The following is a 9,735-nucleotide window of genomic DNA, read 5'->3' on the forward strand; positions in this document are numbered from 1 at the left end:
TTTACCCACGCTGACACAACACATCCACTGTCTCCACCTCTGTGTGGGAGGTTTGTTTTGCTCTCAGCTTCGCACGAGGCTCAGAACAACGTCATCACCACACGGGTGACGTCACGAGGAAGGAGCTAGTAGCTGCGAGCGACGGAGGAGAGGAGCCGCCGGTCATCATGGTGAGCTCGGACTGTGTTTCACTGTCCAGAAAACACCAGTAACTCAGCTACACTTTCTTTACCGCGTGTTTTGATGTTGTCAGGACGGTTGTTTGGAGTTTTGTCTCCACTTTTAGCTCGTTGTCACGCGCGGCAGTTGGGCTAACTAAAAACTTTGCCGGCTAGCGTTCCGTGGTGTAGCATTCATGCTAGCTAACGGTTTAAAAAGACAGTTAATAAACCGAAAGCTAGCTGTTGCTACGCGAGTTGAACTGACACTGAAGTTTGTCGTCTCTTGAATATGGGATATTATCGGAAATATTTAGCAAGCAGTGAAAACTGGTAGAAATTGAATGTAGTACGTCCTCTGTTAATGTTGTTATGACGTTAGCCTCCTCTGTTACAGTTGAGTTATTGACGTCCAGCCACAGGACACTGGCTGACAACACATCCTGTTCACTTTCACTAAGTGGGTTTTTAAAGGTGCACTACATTCATTGATTTGCATAACTGGATAAACAAACTTTCCTCAAAGGAAAACACAATGCCTTTCTCTTTTACTTTGTATCTGCAGGACCCTTACAATACCCTTCTCACTTTTTCAACAAAATAAGCATATACACTTGTTTTTTTTTTCTTTCTTGTGTGTAACATTTGTCATCACAAATGCAGTGGAAAAGCAGAGGAAAGTGTAAAGTGACAGATCATATACCTCATCACACCACAACCAGAAGACCTTACAGTCAAGAAAATCCATAAAATTCTGAATTAGCCAACTTTTTTTTTTTTTGTGGAGCTGTAATGGAAGTTGCCAAGGAGTGAGACATCTCACTTGTTTCTCATATATGTGGAGAGTTGCACATTTGCAGTACTGACAAGCACAGAAGTCACTAACGTGGTCACTTTTAAAATATCTTTTATGTCAGTCTCTCTAAGTTTGACCAAGCCAGCAGCCTTAACTTCAACATCATGCCTGGCGAGGGTCGAATAACACCGCGTTTACCCGGGTGTAGTGTTTTCATCAGAGCAGAGCTACATTGAAGACAAAAGCCAGATGTTAGCAGATATTAGTGGGGTTTTGGTCCGTATGAAAGCAGTAAAAGGAGCCACCTTTCTAGCGTCAAAAAGTTTTCTCCTGACCTAATTCCCCCCTGAGGACAGCTCGTTTATTCAGTTATAGAAACGCATTAAATAAATATTGTTGACATTATATTAATACCTTATTAATGTTATAAATGTTACATGAGATTGAATTACTTCTCCAAAACTACACAGTGCACCTTTAAGTTTATGGTTATTGTAGCAGTAGATATTTATGCAGACATTTTCTGGTTCATTTCTGTTGCTGCTACAGTAAAAAAGTGAGTTTATTTTAGTTATAAAGCGGCCGTTGTCTGGCAAGCCACTTTTTAAATTAAGTATCAAGGGAGGCAGCCCGGGAACAATCCGGCATTATAAGCATCCTAAACCACCAAAAAGGGTTTAATATAATAAATTAAAAACAGTGCACATGCAGTCAACCTTAAAAACTAGACAGAGGCAGCATTCTTTCTTTTACAACTCACTGTAGCATAAACATGATTTTGAACTTATTTTAAGGTAAAATAGTTACATAATGTTGCTTTAAGCTGTTTATGAACGACAAGCAAGTTTTCTAAAAATGTTGCAAAAACTAAATAGGATTATAAGGAGATTTGAGTGAATCGTGTAAGGTTTTCTTCTTTCTTTTCCAAGGCTGACACAGTTCCAACTCTCGCTGTGCCTCCGAGCATACAGTCCATTCTGGAGCCACAGATTCACTGAAAATCAATACAAGTCACTGGAGACATCAGTAAGAACCATAGTTGCATAAGTCATACGCCTTTTAATTCGTTTTCTTTTCACAAACTGAAGATATGTGACTCCTCAATGAGACGGTCAAGGCAAGTTTATGATTGCACAAAATCCCCGAGAACATTTTGCCGTACCTTACACACACAACTGGCCTTTGTAAATTTACGAAGGCTGATTTATTTGCATCTTTTGTTGCAGAGAGCAGCTTCGAGTGCACAAATACCCAGGCGGCTAATGAAAATGACCTCTTGATAAGTGTGCACTCGGCAAATAAATCTGCGAGGAATTCATCTATAGTAATTCGTCTTCTTTACCACTTAGCTTCTGAAACATTTCAGCAGTTAATAAATGATAACAGAATAAAGGGACAGAGCCAGGAGGCCAAGTTATTACACAGCCCTTTAAACTGTAAAGTCATGACATCGCTTCCAAGTTGAAGTGTTTTCTATTAATTTTTGCAACCTGCACCAGACGAAAGTGCAAGAAAATTACTTGAAATGTAAAAGTGGGATTCACAGGCGGTCTTATCTCTAAAGTAAAAATATCTTCACTCTCTTAATTGTCTCAGTAAGCAGGGTGACCGTGTCTGAGCAGGGGGGGTTTCGCACAGAGCATACCTGACTGAGGCTGTTAAGAAATCCTAATTCCTCACATTACATATCTGAGTTTCTCTGGAGGGACGTCGAGACGTGTTTGAGTTTCTGTGCATCGATCGAACATCAAGATCAAAGGATTAAACTAAAGCATCGGCAGTGCAACATGGTGAAATTGTGATGTTTTCTAAATTGTCCACAGGCGTCGACTCAGCAGGTACAGAGGTTAATTTTAGGATATGCCTCTGTGGTTGGTTGGAAAGTCTGACAGGGAGTGGTCAAATGACCTCCTGTAAATAACTCTATTGCTCTGTACTCTTCCGTTGCTTGTCAGGCTGTAATTTAACATCGCCCGATGCTAATCAGCAACAGTGTGAGCTGCTTTTTTTGAGCAGTTCGACACAATTTAATAGAATAACAGTGCTGCAACAAGAAGTCCTGTTGTGTTTTTCGCTGATTCTCCAGAGTGAAGATGAAGCTCACCGGGCTGCCTCTGCTCCTGGTGCTGCTGGCTGTCGCGGGGCTGAGCCGAGCCCAGGTCAAGACATCTCTCCTGGATTTGACCAACAGCATCGGGAGCATCCTTCCCGCTCTCAGCCGTCCAGCGAACCACAGCCGCATCTTCTACGCGGTGATGTTTGATGCAGGGAGCACAGGCACACGCATCCATGTCTACACCTTCATCAACAGTGACTCAGGTAACTCAGGACCTGCTTCCCTTTGCTCTTTTACTGGTGTTATGATATCAACATTCAGGGTGAAAGGCAGGTTAAATCGTGTGTATTTACTGCAGCAAGGATGTCTGTGAAGTACTTGAAATATCGATTGATTTTTTCAATGCAAACAAGCTGTTCTGTAGTCTATTCCATTCCTCGGGCTTCCTCACAGCCTCTCACTTCTGTAAACCTGTCCATTTCAGCTTCAGGGCACATAGGTTACACTTGACTTTATTAACTTGTGAAGTAATAATCCTATTTTGTCAGATTCCAGTCGACATGCCTCATCTTGAATAAGGGGATATATTCAGCATGTGTACGCTAAGCAGATTTAGGCGTCTTAATGCTTTTAATAGCTGCTGCATATTTGATGTGGGTGGATCTTGTATCTTTTAGCAGAGCTGCCTGTGTTGGACAATGAGATGTTCCATTCCATAAAGCCGGGTTTGTCAGCATATGCCGACTCCCCTGAAATGGTGAGTTCATTGTCAAATCTAATCAATTACATTGAGCCGGAGGGAAAGGTCTGCTGGCTCTACATTGTGTTTAGAAACACTGCCAGTAGCTTCCCTCTGCAGGGGATCAGATTGCTAATCAAAGGAAGTAGGAAGTGAGAAAAGCAAAATGACAAACAAAGTGAAGTGTTTTCTCAACTCTAACCGAGTCACCCTGTTGTCAGTAGCCAGATCCGAGCAGTGAGCATTGTCTCTGCTTTTTAAAGGGCGGACACACAGTGAGGATGCTGCTGAAGGTGGCCAAGAAGACGGTACCTCGTCTGGTGTGGAAGAGGACTCCAGTGGTCCTCAGAGCCACAGCTGGTCTTCGGCTGCTGTCCCCAGATAAAGCCCAGGCTCTTCTGGAGCAGGTAAAAAAAAAAAAAAAAAAAAAGAGCGCAACAGTGCTGAGACATGACACACCATTGAGATCTCTGTAAAGTAGAGTGCAGTGCTTAATCATAGGGGAATTGTAGGGTGCTACAGTGTCTGACACTTTCAAAGGAAAGTGCAACCTCTTATCCGTGGAAGGAGCAGGCAGAAACAGTTTCAGTGCTACGGCAGGTGGCACAGAGACTAAAGGAAGAGAATTGTTATCAGAGTGGTGTGAGCTTAGAGTGGAAGGGTCTTGTGGAGGGGATAAGATAGTAATGGATGGCCCCGGGGCACCTTGGAAGATAAGTGATACTTTATTAATCCCCCTGAAGGAATTAATTAATCCCTTCAAGCAGAGGGCACCTCTGGATGAGCTACTATTACAGTAGATAATATTAAGGCCATTTCTCTGCTTTCCTCGGCTCTCATTCTCCCTCTCCCTCCCTCCTCTCTCTCTCTCATTCCACCCTCTCCTCTTCTTCTTCCTCCTCAGGTTCAACATGTGTTTGACGAATCTCCATTTTTGGTTCCAGACAACAGTGTCAGCATAATGAACGGCACGAACGAAGGTAACGTCTGCCCACCCTTCACTCAGACGAGCGGCACATTCGTCAGTTACGGCAGCCACTCGTGTTGTTTCTGCACCACTTTGTAGGTGGCATCAGTGATCCTTCTGTTCTGCTTTTAGTGTGCTGTGCAATTTCTATAAGGAATCCTTGTTTACTGCAGACGTTTAGCTAAATTGCAGTAGATTATCGCCGTCGTTTATGATGACGCTTAAGAAAATTTAATTGCTCTTTACCTCGAAGTTGTTGTGACTGTAATTACGTGGTGAAAATTTGTTATTGTCTGTTGTCCTCCAGTAATTGATCTGTCAGCATTTCACCCTCTTCCTCACGTGTTTGCACATGTTTCCGCCTGTGCCAACCGTTATAATTTCAGTGAGCATTTGTCGTCAGCTTTTCTAAAATGAGCTTGTGCGTTCCACCTGAAATGTCTGCTTCCCTGGTGTTTGCTTATCTCTTTAATGCAGGAATCCTAGCTTGGATATCGGTGAATTTTCTGACAGGCGAGTACTGTAAACACACGTCTACATGGTCTGCAACACGCACTGAATATCTTTTCTGGTATTATGGTGTTATATGAGCTCAGCTACTGTACATCTAAATTTAAACGTAGTGTCTGAAATTGTCATAGTGTCTTTTTAGAGAGCCTGGTTCACAAATATAGGCTGAATTCACACAGCTACGTTGCCTCAGGGGGATGGCTCTGATCTTAATCGGGCTCGGTGTTGGGATTTTTGTACTTTTGGGTTTGCACATAGGCCTTTTGAAGATAGCATCTAAGGTCTAACCGATTAGCTCTTCTCTGTCGTGGCTGCCGGATTATTGTCTGAAATGTTTTCAGGTCACCTGAAAGCACAAACCAAGACAACGGTGGGAATCTTGGATCTTGGCGGAGGATCGACGCAGATCACTTTCCTGCCAAGACTGAGGGTCAGTTGCGTGTTTGCATTTTTAGATATTTCTGTACAAATTAAGGAGACAGCTCACTCCAAAATGCAAAATACATATTTTTCCTCTTATCTCTAGTGCTATTAATTCATCTAGATATCCATCTTGATTGTTCTGGTCTAAGTTTCCGAGTTTTCAAGATGTTAGCGGTAGAGATATCTGCCCTCTCTCCAGTATAATGGAAATAGATGCTACTCAGCTTTTGGAAAAACTCTATGATACTCTCATATGACACACATGAAAGCACATATCCTGTGCCCCTTCGCTTACACAGGGCATGCGCATGCCGTTGTAAACAGGAAGCAGATTGTATACTACGCTTGGTTGCATTGTTACAGAAAATACAATCAACGAGGCAGGGAAAAGTGACTGCTCTTCACGCAGTGCTCTTGGATAACTTGTCAGCAACATTGTGGCAGCTGTAATGTTATCAATGTTCATTTGTGTCTTTCTTAATATAACATTAAACAATATAACATCCATTCTATCACTGTACAAACTCAAATACTCCACTGATGCTTCGACATTGTTGATGGGTGTAGTTCGGTAGAAAGAAAATAGTTCCCACATGAAACTGCTCACAACAAGGTCTGCGAATTATCTTGAATAACAGGTTCGTGATTTCTGGAAAGACACAAAGCTGTTGAGTTTTTCACATGTAATATTTTGGCACTTTGAGCACCTCAAGCTGAGTGCTGTCTGGTTGCATTATACTCAAGAGAAAGCAGACATCTCCATGGCCAGTATCTGACACACGTCAGCTCAGATAAAAACAATCCAGAGCCATCAGCAGCACCACGGGTAAGAGGAAAAGTATGTATTTTTGATCTTGGATCTTGGGTTGAACTGTCCCTTTAAATTCTTTCGTGATTAGTAACTCACTATGTCCTTCATATTGTAGAAAACCGTTGAAAGTGTTCCTGTTGCTGATTACGTTGCCAGATTTGACATCTTCAACTCAACATTTGAATTGTACACTCACAGGTAACAGATGTGATAATTAAGCATCGTTATTGTTGATATTATTACGCTTTGGCAACATTGTGTCGTACACCGTTAGATAAATAAAGCCACTTGAATTTAATTAATGTTTCATAGAACGTAGTAATCCTATTATTATTTGCTGTAGCATCAATAATAATAATAACACAAATGCAACTGACTTTGTTGTTGCAACTTCACTCTGATGTTTTTTAATTAGGAACACTTTGATTATCTGTCGAGTCATTAGGTTGTGAATAATATGCAGACTGCTCGTTTGGCCTGTTGACTGCACACAGTCTGTTCCTGGTTGGTTTTCTAACTGTGTAACCGTCCTTTGTCTTCGTGCAGTTACCTTGGACATGGACTGATGGCAGCGCGGCTGGCCACACTGGGCGCTCTGGGCGCAGAAGGTACTTGTGCTGTACATGAGGAAAAGGTGGTCCGGTGCAATTAGCTGCGGGGTCAGTGTGTTCATTGTGAGCGTGTCTCTTAAGGATACCGAGACACAACAGTGAGTCAGTTCTCGGAGCGCTCTCTCTGGTGTTTTTCTTTTCCGTCCTGCCTATTAAAGGAGGCACCGACAGAGAAGGATGTTTTTTTTGGGAAGTACTTCAAGTCTTTTCTTTCTAATAAACAATTCAAGTGAGACCCGGAGATGAATCACCAAAGGGCTGCAGAGAAAATTGTGTTTAGCGAGTTCGTGAGTCACACTCAGACCGCGTTGACCAGGTGTGAAGCCTGTTGAGCCAGTTAGAAGATTAAAGGGGCTGTGTGTGTGCTCTCGCAGGGTTGGAGTGGCGAGTGTTTAAGAGTTCCTGCCTGCCAAAGAAGTTCAGGGATGAATGGAGCTTTGGAGACTTGACCTATCAAGTGAGCGGGGACCCAGACGGTAAGACCCGGTTTACTTAAAAGCAATAATTAGCGTGTTGAGTCGAGTAAATCCAAAGCTACTGTATGTGGGAACGATTTAAAACGTCCCTTTGAATATCATCGTGACATTTTTCAAACCAGGATTTTTGCAGGCTACAAATGTACCGAGTGAGATTTACAGGTAGAAAAATATCTGAAAGTGAAGATTTAAAACCTGCAGTAATGTTTCCAAAGCCCATTAAATTGGACTTAGGTGAATTGCACATCAATTCATATTGTTGTTCCAACAAAAGATGCATAATTCACACCACTGTCTCCGTTTCTTCTCCAGGTTATGCAGGATACAAGCTTTGTTATCAGGAAGTACTTAAGGTGGTGAAGGGGATTATTCATCAGCCGTATGAGCTCCAAGACAGCAATGTGTTCTACGCGTTCTCTTATTACTTTGACAGAGCGGTGGATGCCGGCCTTATCGGTTAGCACACACTCACACACACACACCTTACATAATTATACAGACCCAGCAGGATGTTATTACCCATTCCACTGCTAGACAGGGGCAGGACAGTGTGAGTCATCTGCGCCTGTCTCAGTGGATTTGACGAGCTATAGGTGTGTAGTTATTAGAGGAATTGCTATCCTCTGCCAGTCTGAGCTGAAAGGGCACCAGCTCTGTTATTAGTAGTATAGAAACGTGCGTGTATATCTGCTCTGGTAATGAATGGTATAGCATTAAAAATGTGAGGAAGATGACTCCAAGTCACTCGCTGTTACAGATGGGGTCCAAGGAGGGAAGCTGGAGGTCAGAGACATCAAGAAGAGAGCTAAAGAGGGTAAGATGGCCAAAGCAATGCATCGTTACAGTGACAGATCTGCAGCTCCCTGTACTTGAGACGCACTGCGCATCTCAATAGTCTGGACGTGCGTCCTCGCTGCTATCTGAAAATCCTGCCTTCACCCTCTCAGCTGAATACAGATGACTGATTATCCAACCTAATAGACATGATTTCCCCTTTTGTCCGCTCAGTGTGCAATAAGATGACCAAGAACCCTCCCATCAGTTCTTTCCTGTGCATGGACCTGACCTACATCACCTGTCTGCTCAAGGATGGGTTCGGCTTCAAGGAGAGCACGGTGCTGCAGGTAAGGCGGCTCCATACAACATGATCAACAGGGCTTGTGGCCTCGCTCGTACAGTAAACTGACGGGAGGGAACATTTTACAAAAGGCGGTGAATGAAGCATCAGAAGAAAAACTACTAGAAAGTGCTCCGATATAAAAAGTTAATTAAAAAAGTACACTGACACAAAAAATCTGTTACTTTTTTATTTCAATAAATACAAAAGGCATTTGAGTGATTTTGGTGTTGGGTCTTGTTTTTTTGTTTTTTCGCTCCTAGTTGACCAAGAAAGTGAACAACGTGGAGTCAAGCTGGGCTTTGGGCGCCACGTTGGACCACTTCCACAACCTGAAGATCCACTGAGGAGCAGGGAGGAACAAACACTGCCGATCCAGGCGATGCTCAAAGACAAACACGAAGCAGTGTGCACCACCTTATCTAACGTCCCCAGACATCTGCTGTTTGTTTCATAATGGCAGATTCAACCTCATGAGTAATTCTTTAATTTTGTTTTTAAAAAGCTATTTTTCTCAAATGTTAATATATTGAGTTGTAGATGAGCAATGTGTGCCTTACTCAGAGAACACTGGAGGTTGACATTTGAGTGAAAGATGTTGCCAATAACACACCGAGTTAATGCAGCTGTGGGCTACACTGGGCAAACAATTAGTTTGGATTGGATTAGTTTGTGTGTTTTACTCTGATGAACAGGGTGGTCTGGCTTGTTAGGCTGGTTCTGCTGTGCAAGACCAGAGTTTACATGCAGCAGTGTGATGTAGCAGTTTGCAATGTGATTAGTAACAAGGATAACGGACGTGTGCCCAGTTCACATCAGTGTGACAGGCGATCCCATCAGTGAGACTCATTTTCATCGGTGAACATCGTAACTGAATTTCAATCCCAGACTTGTGTTTACAATGATACTGCGCATAACGACGCGTGGCCATTATATTTTCATAAACTCTTAAACCCGTCTCCGTATTTTCTTTGGGAGTATTTGCTTTCAAAAACTTGAGGAAAAAAGGTTGTTTGTACAAACTTTGCCATTTCTCACTTGTCAAAATAAAACCATTATCGATCGCTAATT

At 42.7% G+C, this 9,735-nt stretch overlaps 1 protein-coding gene across 3 annotated transcripts; it reads left to right on the forward strand.

The window, feature by feature from the left end:
- Positions 1-67: 67 nt before the first annotated feature.
- entpd5b (ectonucleoside triphosphate diphosphohydrolase 5b) lies at positions 68-9,621 on the forward strand. Of its 3 annotated transcripts, none has more exons than XM_084377599.1 (15): positions 68-170; positions 1,884-1,980; positions 3,041-3,273; positions 3,688-3,767; positions 4,013-4,156; positions 4,654-4,729; positions 5,194-5,229; positions 5,568-5,656; positions 6,576-6,658; positions 7,007-7,068; positions 7,446-7,547; positions 7,860-8,003; positions 8,305-8,361; positions 8,556-8,671; positions 8,928-9,621. In XM_084377599.1, exons 3-15 carry the CDS (start codon positions 3,048-3,050, stop codon positions 9,009-9,011), a joined length of 1,299 nt encoding a protein of 432 aa, XP_084233725.1. In that variant the 5' UTR covers positions 68-170; positions 1,884-1,980; positions 3,041-3,047; the 3' UTR covers positions 9,012-9,621. The 3 variants fall into 3 exon arrangements, with proteins under 3 accessions (XP_084233725.1, XP_084233727.1, XP_084233726.1); XM_084377601.1 differs by having other exon boundaries at positions 3,691-3,767; XM_084377600.1 differs by lacking the exon at positions 1,884-1,980 and having other exon boundaries at positions 82-170.
- The last annotated feature ends 114 nt before the right edge of the window (positions 9,622-9,735 follow it).

Source organism: Pagrus pagrus (assembly GCF_965226575.1).
Source record: "Pagrus pagrus genome assembly, chromosome: 16".
NCBI lineage: Eukaryota > Metazoa > Chordata > Actinopteri > Spariformes > Sparidae > Pagrus > Pagrus pagrus.

Excerpts from the sequence above, each read along its gene's own strand:
- entpd5b (XM_084377599.1), top strand. The coding sequence starts at position 3,048 with ATGAAGCTCACCGGGCTGCCTCTGCTCCTGGTGCTGCTGGCTGTCGCG. Across the intron at positions 3,274-3,687 it reads CTTCATCAACAGTGACTCAG|CAGAGCTGCCTGTGTTGGAC; the intron begins GTAACTCAGGAC and ends TGTATCTTTTAG. Across the intron at positions 3,768-4,012 it reads ATGCCGACTCCCCTGAAATG|GGCGGACACACAGTGAGGAT; the intron begins GTGAGTTCATTG and ends TGCTTTTTAAAG.